The sequence below is a fragment of the Talpa occidentalis genome, unplaced genomic scaffold (assembly GCF_014898055.3).
Source record: "Talpa occidentalis isolate TD23 unplaced genomic scaffold, MPIMG_talOcc4v2.1 talOcc4.4, whole genome shotgun sequence".
Classification (NCBI taxonomy): Eukaryota; Metazoa; Chordata; class Mammalia; order Eulipotyphla; family Talpidae; genus Talpa; species Talpa occidentalis.
This window is the reverse complement of record NW_023604295.1, coordinates 115,520,198-115,539,916: the sequence shown is the minus strand read 5'-3', so window position 1 is coordinate 115,539,916 and position 19,719 is coordinate 115,520,198. Positions and strand designations below refer to the sequence as shown.

Below are 19,719 nucleotides of genomic sequence, written 5' to 3'. Positions count from 1 at the left end.
TATGTGGTGTTATGGGAAATAGCTATACATTTCCTTCAATTTTGCTATGAACTTAAAACTATTATTATAAAGTAAACTCTTAATTAAGAAACGATTAATAACCAACACTAGGTGAAATAATTTGTCATTGGAGCAACAATAACATCTTGAAGGTAATATAGTCTTCATTTTCTCAAACATTCAGAAAAATCTGTACTTCACTTTTGTACATGAGAATACCAATAATAATGCCAGAAAAATTCCTATAACTGATGAAAAGTAACAATGCATAAATTATAGATTCCTCCTAAAAATTCTCAATATAGTAAATACACAAATATATTTATATTTATATAACACACTAAATTAAAACTGCAGAAATTAAAAGCAAAGAAAAAAGGTGAGCTATAACATAAATCAATAACAAGATAATAGCAAAAATATCATAAAGAACTGGATGCAATAGTTACATTAAAATAAAAAAAGAATGTCAGTTCATAAAAAATACATGTATACCAATTATTAATTTAGAAAGAAAAATATGTTTTAATAGAGAATATTAAAATTACATTGACTATATAAACTTGATAAAATTATTCCATTATTTTTCAAAATAATGTTTAATTTAGGTATATTTTTAAAAACAATATGACTTCACAATCAGCTCAGCTCATATACTCTTTTTATGTACAGTTAAAATTGTATGCTCTAATTAGTAATATAAAAACCATTAAAGGATGAGCAAATTAAGTAATATATTAACTCATGCATTAAAATATTTAGGAAATTTTGAAACATGAGAATACACTGGAAAATAATTACATACCACAGCAACTCCTGCAGCAGAATCCTTATTACATACTTCTCCAGGAAATGTGGATCCTATAAAACTAGGGTTTTCTTTAAAGCTAATAAAACAGTAATTTTCCAGTTAATAATAAAATAATAATTTTCCATTTCAGAGTGGTATTACCAGTGATAGTTTTCACAGCAGCAAACATGATTAGACAATTACTATACTCTAAACTCCATGCTACTCTGAATTATACTATTTCCTTTGTTTCAAACCACCAATATTAAGAATACTTCAATATAGATATGGTCAAATTTTGAGTCTGATAAATATCCAGAAGTTTAAGGATGAGACCTAATAGTTAATGTAAAGTGCCATTGCACTAATGGTTATAGTTTTCATTTTGATTCCCTCTACAATTATTGCCTTGAAAATTCAATTCTCTGTGACCTCCCTATTCATGTATTTACCAAAGATGCATAGATTTATCAGTATATTAGATACTAGATAATGTAACTATTCAATATTTTCATGTTATTATAAAATAAAAACATAAGAATTAAACAGATGGCATGTAAGAATGTAGAGATACCATAACAGACAGCAAACATTTGTAAATCAAGGCAAATCAATGATAATGTATCTCCCATAATTAAGCTCCATTGGTTATTTCAATACTATTATTTAACTTTACTTTCATCAGGTAAATTTATATTGGTTGGTAAAATTTTTTAGTCTTGTTTTACATTAGCTTCTTAAGGGCAAGGACTTTAAAATTACATTTTTTTCCAATTACCATGGTGTCTATCAAATTTATAGAACATGGTATATATTATATACTATTTTTAAACTAACTTATTAAATCATTTTGTGTAATTCCTTTAACACTAAGCAAATATGGAACACTACTCACGCCAACAAGTATGCAACCTGATGAGATCCAAAGAGGTGGCTTCTTTTCCATTCTACAAACCTAAATAATATGTGATTTGGATTTCCTGTAGTAGAAATTTTGTTTTTATTTGACCAAATTTCTATGGAAGATATTAAAATGCTTATTTTTAACTTGGCAAGCATCTAAAAGAAAAAGGTGAATGAAAATTTTTAATAGAGTATTAAATTTAAAAATATTTAAGACATCTCATTTTGAGTAAGGAAACTCTTCAACTATACATAGAAAAATACTATACTCATAGTAGCTATTCTTTCATAAAGTACATTAAAAAAAGGTCTTAAAACTTACTGTGTTCACAAGGCCAATTATCTGAACAACCTTTTGTGTTACAATCTTTATATCAGATCCCATGTAATCAAACTGAAAAAGATGAATTATTTTTTAAAAACTAGTAGAGATCATTAATATATCACATACCCTTTACATACAAAAAGTACTAAATTCAAAAGTAACCATATATTCCCACTGAAATCCAGGAAAACAACAATGATGTACAAACAATTTAATAAAAATATTTAAAAGTATGATTTTTTTTAAATTTGTAATCTACTCAAATTATGGCATTATTTATTTCTTATAACTGAATCATAATTTTAATGTGGTATTTCATAAGATAATTATTTCTAAATACATATAATCATAAACAAAAATGCATGCATAGAGGGAAAACCATATTAAAACATATCTGGAAACTGTTCAGATTACATCATGGACATCATAATGTAACTCATGCTTTAAAATTTTCTTCATTCCAATAAGCTCTTTCTATATCTAATTAGTTTAAAATGTCAGGACAATATTGATAGCATGTAAGTAGTATATTAGCTTTGCTCCTGCTTTCATTAGAAACTATACATTTTTCATCAATAAGTGGTGTTCAGTTTAAGATCAGTGTTTTAGATTATGTTCAGAAATATCTATTTATGAATCTTTCTGTACACAAATTTTTATAAAACTTGGAGTTAAAATTTTATCAAATGAATTTTGAAGCACACCAAATGATTTGCCTTTTGACTTATTGATGAATCAAATTGATGTAATACATTTCATTAATATTTTACTTAATATTAAATCCTCATTACATTCCTTGATCAAAATGTTACATTCTATCAACATACTACCAAAATTAATACAGTATTTTAAAAGTTTGTAGCTTTAAGAAAGCTGAGTCTGCAGTTCATTTGTTTATGTGAGTTTATTACTCAGCAGCAAATGCATGCTGCTTAGTAGAGAACTATTTAAAATTATTAAGCTGCATGTTTTCCTTATAGTCTAGAATTTATTGGTATATGAATAATGTCAACCTGAAACATTTTAAAGATCTCTCCTTTATAACTTAGATATTATAAACATGGCTGTGGCCAAGAACAGAGGAGTTATCTGAAAAATGTTTTTGTTACATGTATACATATATGCATACCACAGTGGAATACTACTCAGTTATAAAAAAGAGTTCCTGCCATTTGCAACTACATGGATGGAACTAGAGATGATAATGGTAAGAAAAATGTTTGAAGGAAAAAGAAAAATATTGGGGCCTCCCCGGTGGTGCAGTGGTTGAGCGCTGGGTTGTGAAGCTGCCCGCAGCCTCTGCAGCACTGGTTTGATCCCCGGCTGCTCCCCAGCCACCAGAGGAGGGTCCCACACGGCGCGTAGACCTCTCCAGCTGCCTGCTGCTCCCCTCAGCAGTGTATTTCAGTCCTTCTGCCTGCTCTGCTCCCCGCTCTAGCTCTGGTGAATTCTTTCTCACCCTCCCGCGCTTCTGACTCTACCCAGTGCTTGTACAAATAAATAAATCTTAAAAAAAAAAATAAAGAAAAATATTGGATGCTCTCACTATCTATGGATATAAAGCAACATAACAGGGTCAGTCAAAACCAAACCAATAATACTCTAACATCTGACTGCAATACTGAGGCAACCAGATGGGGAGGGTGTTGAGGTGGGAGTGGGGGAGGAAAGGGGCATCAATTGTGGGTAGAGTGTGAAAGCATACATTTGTAGAGGTGGAACATATAACCCCCATGCAGATACAAACATGTAAACCTACTTTTACTGGCAATGATGCATTCAAATTCTTTTCTAGTTTTTTAAGATATAAATGACAATTATATATGTGTGTATATATGTATAATATGTAAGTGTATATGTTTAAGATGTACAAGTAATTATAACTGCATGTTTAAGATATACAAGGTGATGGTTTGATTTAAATTCATACCTTTTTTGGAGACAGACAAATTTTCATGTTTGTTATTTTGTTTGTTTGTTGTGATTGTCTCTAATACTAGTTACATCTTCTATATTCTTTTTGACAACCTAACATGCTTACCTCATTTTTACTTGATTATACTTTCTCCCCATTCATCTTTCCACAAGCCAGTTCTTGAACTTACTTTTCTTGAACTTACAGTTCTTGAACTTACTTATTTTAATGTTTACATTTATTATCATTAATTTATATTTTGTATTAATTCTTGTTCTTTTACTTCTCTTGTTTTGTAGATTAACACTTTAAAATGAAAGCTTCATTCATACATCTTTCATTCTTATTAATAGCAATTTTTCTCAATATTTAATAATAAGTTGCAAGCACCTCAGCCTATACTTACTAAGAATTAGGACTTTGTCCTGTTTGTCCATTATGTCAGTATCAAACTCAAGAAATTCAACATTAATTCAATAGTATCAAATGTATTACATATATATGTTATACCTAATGACTATGTGTGACATGGTATCTATATGTCATATCTAATTTTATATGTCATCTAATGTTAAATATAGAATATTCACATGCAGGGAAGATAATCTATAACCCTGACCACTGTCGCATGTAGCCTTCAGCCCCCGAAATAGTCAGAAAACTGAGTCAGAGTTTCCCAGCAACCCAAAGAGATATTGCACCAATTACAGCAACAGCATTTGAGCAGAGAGCTCTGTGGCTCTGCAGCTGCAGAACCAAGACAGTGACCCCCCGCCCAACTGCCAGGGAGCTTAGGGCACAGTTCAGACTGATGTGATCCTCATAGAAAGAGTTTTGTTCATTGAGGATGTAGCCCTTTTATTTTATTTTTTTTTAAAGGTTTATTTATTTTTTTATTTATTTATACAAGCACTGGGTACAGTCAGAAGCGCGGGAGGGCGAGAGAATTCACCAGAGCCAGAGCGGGGAGCAGAGCAGGTAGAAGGACCGAAGTACACTGCTGAGGGGAGCAGTGGGCGGCAGGAGAGGTCTGCGCGCCATCTGGGACCCTCCTCCGGTGGCCGGGGAGCAGGCAGGGATCAAACCGGCGCTGCAGAGGCTGCAGGCATCTTCGCAACCCAGCGCTCAACCGCTGCGCCACCGGGGAGGCCCGAGGATGTAGCCCTTTTAAAAGAAAGAAGAAGAGTTGACAAATTTTAGAAAATGAAAAGATGCTTCACTTTGCAAAAGCGCTTAAATGTTCCAGATGCAAGATAAATTTTAAGGATCTATTAATTCCAAAAGCAAAATAAACATCAAAAAATGGCCTAACATTTTTATTACATCATTGAAATCAAGCTTAAGTCAAATGTTAAATCTTTTTAAATAACAATGTATTAAAAGAACACCTACCAATTTTTTATCCACAATAATGTACATTTCAAGATAACGAAGGAATAACTTGGAAAAATCAGTTCTCTGAAAAACACACCACACGAGTCATAAGGAATTTTCAAAAATTTATCTTTCTATTGGATTTATTTTCAGAAATAAAATGAAAGACACATTGGTATTGATAACATAAGAAGGCTGTTTTCAAATACAAAATGTATGTACTATTTAGAAAATTCCAATCAAAAAAGTACCTGTGGTTAATAAGAACTTTCAGTGACATCTGAAGTTATAATAGAACCCATGTTCTGATTTTAGTAACAGCAACAACTGGAAATAATGACTTTATACTATAAGGCTTTTCTTTCATCAGTCTTGGGGTAATTTTCATAACCTTCCATAAGGGGCTATATTTTTAATAACCAATTATTTAAAAACAATTGGCTAAATATTTCTGGCAAACTATATTAGAAAATATTACTGAAGTTCATAGTAAATGATAATTTCAGATAACAAAGAATGTTACATATGGCAATGTACAGGTTTTTGTGGAAGAATTTATCACAAACCTATAAACATACATTCTGTAAGGCTCTGATAGTACTCATATCTGAATTATCATGAAACAAAGACTTGACTTAGAAATCCAGATCAGATGATACTTTAACTTTCATCTAAATTATCAGAATAAATGTATAAAAGGAACAATTAGATTAATTACACAAATGTCACATGTGGAAATTGTTGTTTTCTTTTATCTTACATTCGCGTTTCCTGGATTAATAATCTAAACTTTACAAAATTTTCATATAATAACAACCCTAACAAAAATCTTGGCAGCATTTTCTATCCATTTTAAAAGTCATGCAGGATCATGATGTAAAAGTAAAATGATCTTAACATTTGCAAGTCTGGACAATGATGTAAAAAAAAATAAAAAATAAAATAAAATAACTAAAAAAAGAAATTTGCAAGTCACCAAATTTTGCTTTAAAGGCATTTTCATTTATAAATTTATAATAAGTTAAAATTATAAAGTCAACACTTACTTCTATACTTGTTATGACATCATACATTAAATCATTACGGCTGTAAGTGACATTTCCTCCTAACAGAGGAATTTTAATTTTATCTTTTTTTTCTTCATAAATCATGTGCATGAATCCTGATACAGCCTCCATTGGTTCAATTCCATATGAGATGTTTTTGAACTGCATTGTTCCCCTGAATGTTAAAATAATTAAAACAAGTCTGAAATGATCCTACCAAAACTATAATCTAATATTCTAATGAGAAAGTTTGCCCAGAATATTTTTTTTTACATTTAACGTCACCTTAGTTTTTCTGCTTTCTTTTTTCTTTGAGGTGTTATTCCAGAACTGGACCAGTAATGCCACAGGGGTGTATATTGCTTATATTTAAAATATTCTAAGAGAAATATCTGGACTATCTAAAGGAAGCATGGTAATGGCATAATCCACTTCCTCTAATAAAGATTTTTCTAAGCCAGTCGGTAGGTTCTATAGGCACTCTCATGTATAGACTTAGATTCCTTTTTGATACTCCTAACTCTCCTCTGACAGTGTCCTAAATCATTTCTTTGTGTGGGCAGAACTGGAGGAAATTCATGCTTACAAAATGACTGGGAACAGAACAAAGGTTTCTATCACATTCAGGACTCTGCATTTATGAATAACTCTGGGAAGTTAAGGAATCAGCAAAAACAAACAAACCAACCCAAGAATTTCAAAAAACAAAGTAGCTACATAGAGATCACCAACACCCCTACATTCAAAATTGCTCAAAAATCACCAGCAGGGCCTCCCTGGTGGTGCAAGGGGTTAAGACACAGCCTATGAACTATCTTCAGCCACTGAAGCATGAGTTCAATCCCCAGCCAGGGAGATACCCACATGGCACAGCAGACCTCTCTTATCTCGCCCACTGCTCCAGTGTATTTCAGTCAATCTGCCTGTTCTATTCTCCACTCTGTCTCTGGTGATCCTCTCACACCCAACACCTCTGGCCTGTACCCCAGTTCTTGTATGCATAAATAAATAAATATTTTTTAAAAAATCTCAGGTAGCAGATCCTGTCACATCCAGCTACAGGGCCAGATGTTACCAGGGTAACCTATTCTATTTTATCAGTATTCCTTAGGAAATTAGATAAATAAAGGTGATGGTAGAACTAGGAAAGATATATGAAAATCAACTCATAGACTATAAGGAACTAATATTAACAAATTAAATATATCTAAGTAGACCACAACCTGAGTCCCGAACAAGTGTTGAGTGACACAAGAGAATTTGGAAAACCTGCAATATATCCATGGTAATTGCAATCCATCTGAAAAAATAATACAGGAAGAAAAACAGATGTAGAAATTATAAAAATGAACATCCCAAAAATGTTAATCATATTTATTATTTTAGCTAGCTTAGTACTTTAACATTTATGTCAATTACCTAATAAATTTGTGACAGGTAAAAATACAAATTAGCCCAAATTATTCAATTTCAATGAATGTTTAAAATAATATATTAGTAATTACAAAATATTCATATTTTAAAGAAGTTCCACAAGAAACCTTTAAGAAAAAAACCTAAGTCTTACCTGAACTAACAAAGGTTTAGAATGTTGGGTGTCATCTTTGTCATAAGAATAAACAACAGAAGCTGAAGAAAAAAATGATCTAGGCAGAAATCACAAAAACATGCTGAGATGTGAAACAGAAAAAAATATTCTTCATAATATAAAGTTTATTTTTATTGAGGAATTAAGGTAGTCAAATTATCTTGCCATATCTTATTGATCTAATACTTCTTGTCATTTAGAAGAATTTAGGTACTGAGGGAGGCATTTCAACTATTATGACATACAATACTAAAGTGGATGCTAATGAACAATCAAGTTACTAGATATATCAAATAGTGAAATAACAGAGTATTCCCAGCATAGAAGTTTCAAATCTTTGTCTTTATTGCTCACTGATTTCAGGTTTAACCTGAATGACAAAATTAAAATGTAAAGGTAGGACAGAGTTTAGAAAGATTTGTTCGGCATCACGTCAAATTCAAGACCTTCTCAGTAACCTTGTTCAGCATTTTCTCCCTTTCTCTTCAGTAACTATTAGAAAACTTGACACCACTGGGGTGATTCATGCCATAAAACTTACATATCTCCTCACTTTCAGATCACCTGCACCCACACTCCCTCCTTATCTTTATTCACAGAGAATGACTTTTTTATACAAAGTAAGCACACTTTGCTATGGATTCCATGCTATTCCATATATTGAAAATATGGCTTTTTTAGTGCCACAGTTTTGAAATCTTCCTCTCTACTGATTTTTTTAGCTTAATATTATTAAAAAGTTTATTTTCAAGTCATTACTGAGTCATTCTCCCTTGACCCTGTTTCTTACTTCGGCTATTCCCTACATACTCTCAGTTCTCAACAAATTTTATCAAAAGAGCAGTAAATCTCCACAATTTCTAAACTTTAATAATTCTCATTCACAATGACAGTGCACCAGAAAACCTATAAGCACCAGAATGTCAAATCTAAAAGACAATTTTGAAATCACCATTGTACTGGACTTCTCACATAATTTTGAAAACTGTCACTACTTAGTCTAATCACTTAATTTACATCATACATCATCATACTTCTACTGCTCTTCGTGCCTCTCTGATCCTCCCTGCTTCACTACTCTTTTGTATTCTATCTATCACAGAAATATCAGTCTTTCTATGGATTCAATATTTTACCACTATTCTATTTATAAGCATTTGATAATCTCTCATTTAAAAAAAAAAAAGTAGCCAAACTATTGATTACTGCTAAATTAATACTCCTATTGTGAATCTGTCCTCAGCAACTCAAATTCCTATTTTCATATACCTTGCAGGGAAAGATTAAAAAAAAATGGGTATCTTATAGGTAGTGCAAACCAAATTCATCTTTTCTTCAAATAAATATCTTCCTTGCCCATATTACCTCCTCGCTTTTCCCCAATCATTTCACCAAATCTTCTTCAAATTGTGCTCTCTAGGACTATGACCAATGTCATTTTTAAAGCCACCATCATCATTCCCCTAAACCATTGTATAATCAAAAATTAGTCACCCTATCACTACTTTTGGCCCCTCCAAAACAGTGTACAGGACTCACTGTCTTTTTATAAGTATAATGTACTTATACTCAATATAAATAAATGCCCCAATGTACAAGACTTAAATAAGTATATGGTTGAAAACATTTTTGGTTTCCAAATATACATTTGAATTAAAGAGACTAATTTAGAAATCAAGAAAACAACTAAAATTTTAAAAGAACAAAATAATTACTTACTGTTTTTTGAGATAGACAAAATATGGTTTTCCTTCTATTTCAATTGTATAAGCAATCTGTAACATGAGTATCCAAAAAATATATGCTAAATAATTGTATTCACTAAGTTATGCTTGAAAAGATTGACAAAATTAACAATATGTAATTACTAATATACTTCATATCTATATCAAGAAACAAAAAGGATGTCAAATAAATAATTTAACTTTTCAACTTATGGAAGTAAGAAGAACAAATGAAGCCAAAAAATCAGTAGAGGGAAGGAAATAATAAAAATTAGAGCAAAAATTTAAAAAGAAATAGAAATCAAAACACATTTCTAAAGATCAGTGCACCCAAAAGCTGTTTCTTTGAAAAGATAGACATCTAGGTAGGCTGACAGAGACAAAATATGCAGAACTCTTATAATCAGAAATGACAGAGGATTAGCTACAGCAGACATTTCAGAAATACAGGAAAGATAATAGCAATGTGGCTAAATAATGAGCTACAATAAACAGCTACAGAGAATTTATGCCCATAGAAAGGGAAAATTTGAAACGGATGGCTTTTGATTAAAGGTACTTTTGTAACAGAGTTCAAAATGAAACTATTAGATCACCTTTCCTAAACTATCTTTAAAACCATTGCTAGTAGAATTCCTGTATATTTTGTGCATTTTAATGTTAGTTTTAGCTAGGGCTAATTTTATTTCCACAGCAGTTTTTAAAATAGACTAATCAAGGCAGACCCTCCAGAGTGAATCAAGTAAGTGTTGGGAATATGTGGAGGTTTGTCTCCTCTCTTACCAAGGCATTTTTCTTTGCTAATGTTCTTGCTGTTTCTACCATTATACCTTGGAACTTCAGTTGTATGGAATTTCCATTCCTTTCCCCCGCTAATGAACCCAAAATGTTGAAGTAATTTATGTAATGAGGAACTGCACCACAATGAGCTAAAGCAAGCATTGGTTTTTGTGTAAGGCCTGAGCTGTTTTACCCTTAACATGGAGAACATAATTTGAAACTTGAATTATGAGATGGAAAGAACATTAAATCTTTCATTTGGGAAAAATAAAAAAAGTCTTTTACAAGTAATTTCTGGATTAGAATGAAAAGGAGTTGGGAAAATATAACGTAAAAAAGAATACCTGCCATGATGTTGTTGCCCACAGATGTTTACCAGTTAGTGCTTGAGTGTGTTTTCTCCAGAATATTTTTATGCATACATATACAAATAAATACATATGGTTTTACAAAACTGGAATGGTAATTAAAATACTTTCCGAACCCTTGTTCTCACCTTGCAATATGTTGTGAATACATGTCCTTGTTAGTAAGTATAAATCTCTAAAATAAGATATTAAAAGAAAAAGAATATACAAAGAATAAAAAGATTTCCCTTGCCTCATGGATTAGGAGAATTAACACCATTGACGTGACCATCTTACCCAAAGCAATATACAAATTTAATGGTACCTTTTTCGAAGTTTGATTAGCATTGTTTCAGGAAATAAAGGAAACATTATTGAAATTTATATAAAACCATGAAAGATCCCAAATAGCCATAGCAATCCAGATCAAAAAGAACAAAGGTATCCCACATCCAGACTTCAAACTGAACTGCAAACGTATAGTAAGCCAAAGAGTATGTTACTGGAATAAAAAGCAACACAGAACAATGAACAGAATTAAGACCAGAAAGAAACCCACAATTACATGGACAGCTAGTTTGCAATAAAGGAATAAAGAATATTATAGTGCAGAAAGAGTTTCTTCAACAGATGGTGTTGAGAAAACAGAGCCATCACAAAAAGATAAAACTAGACCACTCTATCATCATACCATACATAAAAAAATAACTTAAAATGGACTAAAGACTTGTAAGATCTGAGATCATGAACTATAGAGAACACACAGGCAATACACGCCAAGACACTGACTTTCATTATGTGGACAAGAATACAGGGGCAAGGAAAACAAAAGCAAATTTTTAAAAATGGGATTATATTAAACAAGAACTTCTGCATGGCAAAAGAAATTATTACAATGAAAAGACATCTTGCCAAATGGGACAGAATATTTGCACATCGCATGTGGTAAAATGGGCTAATATACAAGCGTTCACTCAACAAGAGAAAATATAGCCCATGCCTGGGGCAAAATAGGGGCAGAGCTGAGTACACAGGCTCACCTCCTCTGTGTACTCTTTGCTTCAGTACTAGGGAAAGACTTCAGTGATTCCTAAATAAGACTGTAGGGTAAGTAAATGATATCAGGCTTTTCTGCCCTCCCGCCATTAGGATTGATGATGGATCTGCGGTCCTGAATGCATGCCTGATGGCAGGCACTTGGAATAGGGTGTGGGCATATGTAGATGGATTCAGCTGGGCTGAGAGACGGGGCTTATAAGGGTGGTGTTACGGGGACACCAGCAGAACGAACGAGAGAATGGAACAGCAGAGTGAAAGGAACGGAGAAGCAGAGACCACGAGAGAACACAGGAGAGCCCAGAAAGTGAAGACTTGGTGGGGGCTGAGAGGCCTGCCAGCCTCCCACCCCACCCCCTTCCCCATACCCCCACCCCTGCACCCCTGCCTGCTGTGTACCTGGTAAATCCCAATAAAAGCCTACAAAAGGCACGGAGGGCTCCAGGACTCTCTCCTCCTTTACCCCATCTACTCGGGTCATAGAGAACCTGCACTGTGCCCATTACTGCCACTATAGACAGAGCCCACAAGATGCAGCAACCATAAGAGGCAAGCCCCAGGCAATCCATGGGCCCCACTGGAGGCCTGACTGCAGTGCAGGCCCAGCTGCATCCACCATCCCCTCGTCATCCACACGCCAGCCACATGTGAGGCCAGCAACCAGAACATCATGGGGAGTGATCAGACCACCAGCAATCCAGTCACCAGTTGCAGGAGCCAAGACTCCAGGTAACAAGAGACCCTGTCCTTAGCCACCACCAGCAAGGTCCAAATAACCCCTTGCCTCCATTACCATCTACCAGGAAATGGAGGCAATGCTCCCCAGGAGGCCACTGTCTACCATTTTAGCCATGCCTGAAGCCTAGGGAGCCGGACCTCGACCCTTCATGCATTGTCTAGTGTGGCAAGCTCAGCCGGACTTCTAGTCTCCTATCACAAGAGCTGAACACCTCACCAGTTCTCTGAGGTTATGATTCAAAGAAAGTTATGCAAATAATATTACTTCAATAAAAGCAAACACAATGGAAACACTATACAACACCTTATTAAAATCAGATGTCATGGGGCCTCCCCGGTGGCGCAGTGGGTTGAGCGCCACGCTGTGAAACTGTCCACAGCCTCTGCAGCACCAGTTTGATTCCCGGCCGGCCAGGGAGAAACCCACATGGCGCGGCAGGTCCGTCTGCCTGCTCTGCTCCCCGCTCTGTCTCTGGTGAATTCTCTTACCCTCCCGCGCTTCTGACTATACCCCAGCTCTTGGATAAATAAATAAATCTTTAAAAAAAAAAGATTAAAAAAAGTCAGATGTCATGGGGTTTAAATTACTATTCAAGTTCCTTTTGAATAATCTTGATTCACTCAACTCACACTCCAGAAGGAATTATTACACCACTGCTTGTAATTAAAATGTTTCTAGGGCAAAATGCATTTGCATGCTGTTTTTCTGTCCATAAACCAAGAAAGGGAGAACAAGAGGAAAAGCAATTAGTATTACTTCTTTCTTTGCCCAATAAAGTAAATAAGTGGGTCTCTTCCACATGGCAATAAGGGTGTTCTATTTGCTCAAACCATATGTAAATGTTTGGAACAGGGCTAGGCTGAATTTAATTCCTATCTCTAACTCACGAAAGTCATTTGGGACACTCATAAAACATGCAAATTTTTTTTTCATTCAGGCATCCTTTGTATATGGACATGTCCTCAATAAAGATTTTTTTCATGTGTTTCCTGTATGAACTTTGTCAGAATACCTTAAATGTCTTGTACTGCACTTTTTCAATAAACTGCAAATAAATTGGCAGTACGTTATTTTTCTGCTCAACTAACTGATGCTTAAGTCACTTGAATGGCAATACTATGACAAGAAATATTTAAAAAAAAAAAAAAAAGGAAAGAAAACAAAGTAGTAGATCCCTCAGAGTCTAGTTTAAACCAAAACAGAATCTGTTTAGGGTCAGTCCTACCCCCTGCACTTCCAGCAAGCCTGGCATGCATGCTAAGGTAGCCCAGACTTTCACCCTCAGGAAGAAACTGAAATAAAGTCAACCAGTCTCAGACTGCCCAGGATTGGAACTTGATTAATCAGCACTCAACTAAATCTTGACCGAATTTTCTTATTATTGCACCAATGAGAACTTGACTGACTGAAAATTAATTTGCATAACGGACCTATGAGAACTATTCCATCCTTTCTTTGTGTATACAACTTTTACTGACTTCCAGGCAACCCCAAAACAACTCTCAAGGGCTTATTAGGTCTGTGTCTTCTAGGTTGCAGTCCTAAAATCCCAAGTAAGTGCCTTTTCTTTTTTTTCTAGCTTGAAAAAAAGCTTCAGTTATTTCATTAACAACTAGCAGGAGATCATATCGCCACATATAAATTTGTATAACCCCTTATCTCTGTGCAGGCTTTTGTGGGAGAAGTCCAAAAGGGAGATTGAGAATTAAAAATGCTGATGTGACATATCTGAGAAAAGAAAAAACTGTTCTTGGGTCAAAGCCCCAAGTCATGAACAAGTAACTAACACCAGGAGATATGGTCTGTGCACAAAATCAAAAAATCAGTCAGTTGACAATAGCTATATCCCAATAAATAGCTTTTGAAATTAGCAACTTAGAGACAGCTTCTGAAAGTCAGGAGATTCTGAAAGAGAGAGGCTGTGATCATGACTAACCTTACCAGCCTTAGCTCCTTGGAGAATCCCAGTTTTTTGCCACCCTTTTGAATTCTGTGCTTGAGTCAAGCACTTCCCATGTCTGTGCCTAGTCCCAGCCCTAGTAGATTTTATCCCTAAAATCCTTCTATTTCAAAAGAAGTACATACACACACACACACACACACACACACACACACAGTCACACACACAATCGCATGCCTTCATGCATATAATATTACTTCTCCACCTCCGAGAACTGAGTTCCTATGTCCAGTGACTTTGGTCTTGACATCAAAAGCAATTTAGCATAATTTAAGATATAAAATGTTAATCCCAATTACATTTTTTTCTGGATCTCCTTTTGTGTCAGAGGATGAAATCTTCTCAGGAAGTGTCATCTGCAGATATTTTTTATTTGGCTCTAAAATAAAAATAAGTAATTTTGATAACCTGTAATCTTATATTATTCATTTCAAAATTCAATTCTGCTTTCTTACCCAACAATACTAGGTATTTTTTGTATAACCAGTGCATCTAGTCTTCATTTCCACTCTTTCTGATCATTCTAACCTACAAATTTCTTCTTAATCTTGTCTGGATCCCAGGTTTCTAGTCTCCCTCCCCTCTTCCCCCCTCCTCTGCCCTCCTTTCCTTCTCTCTCATACACATACCACCTCTAATTAGTGTTTGACAAAGTAACACCGAGTAACAATTTCCAGTGATTAAATGTTGTGAAAGAAGTGTGGAAATGGGAAAACAGTGGTACATCTAGAACGTGAGATCATTCTCAGGGAAAAGATAAAGAATACTGAATATAAGGGGGGAGATGCAATTTTTAATGGAGGAAAAGGAGGACAGCAGTCACCAAAATCAGGAAGTCATTGAGAAATAGCTTCTTGATGGTGATGCAATTATTTCTAGAAGAATTTTCAGAGAAAAAGACCACATTATTTTATTCTGTTCCACTTCACAGAAAATGAAGCAAGATTTTCTGCTCAAAGGCTACCTCTCAGCCTTCTTGGCCACAGACCTTGATACCAGGAGCAAGGAAAAAGTGAGTCAAGGGAGCTAGGGAGCAGGGTAATATCTAGCAATGAACACTGAACCCGAGCCCCCTAAGTGAATAAAAGTCCCGCAGAAGCCTGATTTGGGAGGAGAAGCAGTATCTGGACTTACTGGTGTCTGCGTGCAGCCTGCCAAGTCCCGTGAGAAGGATCAGAAGAAGGAACATTACTCCGTTGTCTTGGGAGTCCAGTTGGCCAAGTAACAGCAGTTGGGGCTGTTGAGGCACTCTTGGGAGGCTCGCGCAGGTCCTCTGAGTACTAGAGTCGAACAACCGGAGGGGGAAGGGCGCAGAGGGCCTCTTGGGAAGGCATTCTCTCCTGAGGAAAAGGCAGGGCAGGGGATCTCTGCTGTCTGAGCGGGCAGGGGGTTCTGGGGCGTAGGAGATGAGTTGGTATGGGTACCTGAGAGCTGGCCTGCACAGGAGCGCTCAAAAGTGTTAACATTGACACACATATATTTATTAAGGAAGTAATGGCTTGACCTTCAGCTCTCGGATTAGGGCAGTGCCTGCTGAGGCTTTTGTTTCTATTTTTTACTTAGGACAGTGATTTTTGAAGTAACTTCTGGTTCCAGTAAGAAGGCACAAAAATGCTCCAAGTTACTGATACCAAATCATTTTCCTCCTATTACATTTACAGACCATCCAAAGAGGCAAAACGCATACATTTGCAAAAACTGTTGCAAACACCGCGGCATTTCTAAATCTAGTGGTTGGATTTCCCTTGAATGGGGAGATACTGAATGCAGAAAACCCCACACAATTCCTGGTCAAATACACACTCTTCCCAGAAAGTCCTCTGTAATCATCCAATTATTATGTCCACACTGTGGGTCATCCTGCTGCCCAAGTTTTTACTTCTTTAATCCTTTTCATGTTCTTCCTCTGTTGGGATCAAGCATAAATGGGTTTCTTGAGGTCTACAGGTATTATTTCCTTTGCAGATCCTACCCCACTTCATATACCTTAAGTTACTGCCTTCCCCTTAACTATAATTTTTTTGAAATGCTAAAAATATGTATAAAAATTCACTTCAAAATTGTGTGGCTGTCCTGAAAAACTAAGGGAAGTAATTAGCAGAATATACTAGTACTAAATAATCTTTACCACAATCAAATAAAAAAACAAGCCCCAATAGCCCAGAAATAAAATCAAACTAAATAAAGTCACAAATAATCATTCCAATAAGGTAAGATAAATAGTAGAATAGAAATAATTACTTTAATGAATTAGCAATTTGGTATATCAGATTCATAAACTGTCTTAAGAATGAATAAAAAAGACTAAAAAAATACCAAAATAAATTAAGAGATAAGGAAACTAGAATTGTCAATATCCTATAGTAGCATTTCCAGAAGGAGAGAAAAAATTTAAATAGGAGGAAATATTTAATAGGATAAAGGAAAAACTTCTTAATAAAAAAAAATAAGTGAATGACCTTAGAGAGGATATTAAAAACTGGGCATTGAACAAAAATGAAATTTAAAATAACAGCAAAGAGATATTACTGAAATTTTGTTCCAGAGGAACAAAATAGATCACCTATCAATGAATAAAAATTAGAATGGCAATAACTGTACTGAATGCATTAAATCAGTGGGTTATTGACTAAAAAGAACTTTGAAATATAACTCAAAAGTCAGGACCCAATTTTTTTTTTTTTTTTTTTTTTAGATATAGAGTACCAAGGAAAGTTTGACATAAAGATCCTTATTGGTGTTTGGTAGAAGTGACCAAATGATAAGCAAAAAAGGAGACCCAATTAAATGACACCAAATATCTTGGGAAAGATTTTGTATACTTCAGGGAAAAAATGTCCAAATGAAAATGTGTATTTCTAATAACCAATAATCACATATTTAGATACTGTTGTTATGATGGGAAAGATGGAGGGAGAAGTGCAAAAATAATTACTTTTTCTCCATTTGAAAACTTCTAAATATGTATTTATATTACTAGATAGACTATAAATATATCAAGGAAAATCAATAGGAGTAAAGGCAAAAAGCATGATCAGAGATGGACATTTAAAGACAATCTCATAATTACTGATATCTCAGGAAGACAAAACTTAGTAAAAATTAAGAGAATTGAATGACTCAAATAAGATTGACTCATTAAACATACATACAAAACAAAATCAACTATAGAGAAGTTCTAATTATCCATGGAACATTTTTAAAAATGTGATCACATCCTAGATCTTAAAACATTTCAATTAATTTCAAAGAATAAGCATATAAAACACACAGGTTATATTTGATTGCAATTATATTGATAATCACTCTATTTTAAGTGACTCATTTAGTCAATTTAAAATTAAAGAATATTGCTTTAATTGGGTTGTAATATATCATCTTACTATTGATTTTCTATTTGCCCTGCTTTTTTGTCTCCTTTCTTGCCTTCCTTTGGACTTTTCATACTTTACCATTCCGTTTTCCCTTCTTTATTGGCATGACAAGTACTTTTTAAATTTTTCTCTTCATGAAATCAACAAGCTACTATAAACCAGAGACATTCTGCAGGTGGGAAGAAGGAAGTATTCCATTTATATTATCAGGCCTATTGCAAATAGTGATAGTTTCAATTTCTTTTCCAGTTTGGATTCATTTTATGTTTTTTTCTTACCTAATTACTCTGACTAGGACTTCCAATACTATGTTGAATGGCAGTTGTGAGAGAAGTCATCCTTTTCTTGATCATGACCTTACTAGAAATGCTTTCGGTTTTTTGTCATTTAGTATGATGTTAGTTATGGGTTTGTCACATATGCCATTTATTTTTTTATTCCCATTTTATTGCGAGTTTTTAAAATCATAATGGGAGTAGAATTTTTGTCAAGTGCTTTCTGGAGCTATTAATATTATCATGTGATTTTTATTTTTCCTTTTGTTGATGTTATAAATATATTTTGAGTAGCGTATGTTGAACCATTCTTCTACCCATAGAATAAATCTATCCTTGTCATGATGCATGATTTTCTTAATGTAATGTTGGGTTTGATCTATGAAGATTTTTTTTTTGCAATTTTTTGCACCTATATTCATCAGAGATATTGTTTTATTTCCCTTTTTTTTTTTTTTTTTTTTTTTTGCTGCCCTTGTCTGGTTTGGGTCAAGTTAATGTTGACCTCGGAAAGTTTGTTTGGGAACACTCCTCCCTCCTCCATTTTATAAGCCTTTGAAAAGGATAGGTATTAAATCTTTGAAAGACTGGTAATCTAATCCTAGGCTTTTATTCACAGGGTGACTTCTGAAAACTGGTTTGTGATTTCTCTCTTCGCACTATCTATTGTGGTCTGGTTCAGTCATGAAAGGTTGCATGCTCCCCAAAATTGGTCCATCTCTTCCAGGTTGTCCATTTTATTTGCTTCTAGATATTCATGGCAGTCTCCTATGGTCCTTTTTATTTCTTCAGTACCGTACCTTCATCATTTTCATTTCTGATTTCCTTTTATCAGGGTAATATCACCTTTTTCCTAGTGAGTCGATTTGTGTTTAATAATATTAATACTTCTGAAATTTTTTTGGTTGTATTGATCTTTTGTATCTATTTCATTGAATTTGCTATAATTTTTATTATTTACTTCCCACTGATCTCTTTTGGTTTTTTTTTTCCTTCTTTTTCTAGCTCATTGAGAAGTTAATTTAAAATGTTTTTCTACTTTTTTTGATCTATGAGCTTCACTCTCAATATTAATTTTGCCACATCCCTTAAGATCTGGTAAATCTGGTAAATCATTTTCATTGGTTTCCATATATTTTTATTTATCCTGATTTCTTTATTGACCTGAGTTAGTCAAAATCATTTTGCTAATATCCACAAGTTTGATTTTTACCACCCTACCCCATTTTCTTTTTGTGTTTCCAGTTTCCTACCATTGAGACCAGAACAGATGCTTTGTATGATTTCAGTTTTCAATTTATTGAGGTATTTTTGTGTGTCCAGCATATGATTTCCTTGAAAATGTTCTATGCGCACTTGAGAAAAATGTGTGATCATTTCTTTTGGGATGGAAAATTCTGTATATGTAGAAATCCATTTGGGTCATTGTTTAGGAACATTATTATTTCTGTCTGTATGATCTATCCACCAATATAAGTTGTATGATCTATCGACTAATGTAAGTAATATGTAGAGATTCCCAA

The 19,719-nt window shown here is 34.2% G+C and overlaps 1 protein-coding gene across 1 annotated transcript in view; it reads right to left on the bottom strand.

Moving 5' to 3' along the window:
* Nucleotides 1-15,851, bottom strand: part of LOC119257831 (disintegrin and metalloproteinase domain-containing protein 5-like) — a 74,047-nt gene extending 58,196 nt beyond the window's left edge. The window contains exons 1-10 of the mRNA XM_037526103.2: nt 15,682-15,851; nt 14,847-14,926; nt 9,661-9,716; nt 7,921-7,999; nt 7,577-7,653; nt 6,354-6,528; nt 5,326-5,391; nt 2,016-2,087; nt 1,686-1,849; nt 806-887 (exon numbers count right to left, since the gene is read on the bottom strand). Of these exons, the coding sequence (XP_037382000.1) occupies nt 806-887; nt 1,686-1,849; nt 2,016-2,087; nt 5,326-5,391; nt 6,354-6,528; nt 7,577-7,653; nt 7,921-7,999; nt 9,661-9,716; nt 14,847-14,926; nt 15,682-15,736 (906 nt within the window). The 5' untranslated portion in view covers nt 15,737-15,851. The remainder of the gene's footprint in view (nt 1-805; nt 888-1,685; nt 1,850-2,015; nt 2,088-5,325; nt 5,392-6,353; nt 6,529-7,576; nt 7,654-7,920; nt 8,000-9,660; nt 9,717-14,846; nt 14,927-15,681) is intronic.
* Between the last annotated feature and the right edge of the window lie 3,868 nt (nt 15,852-19,719).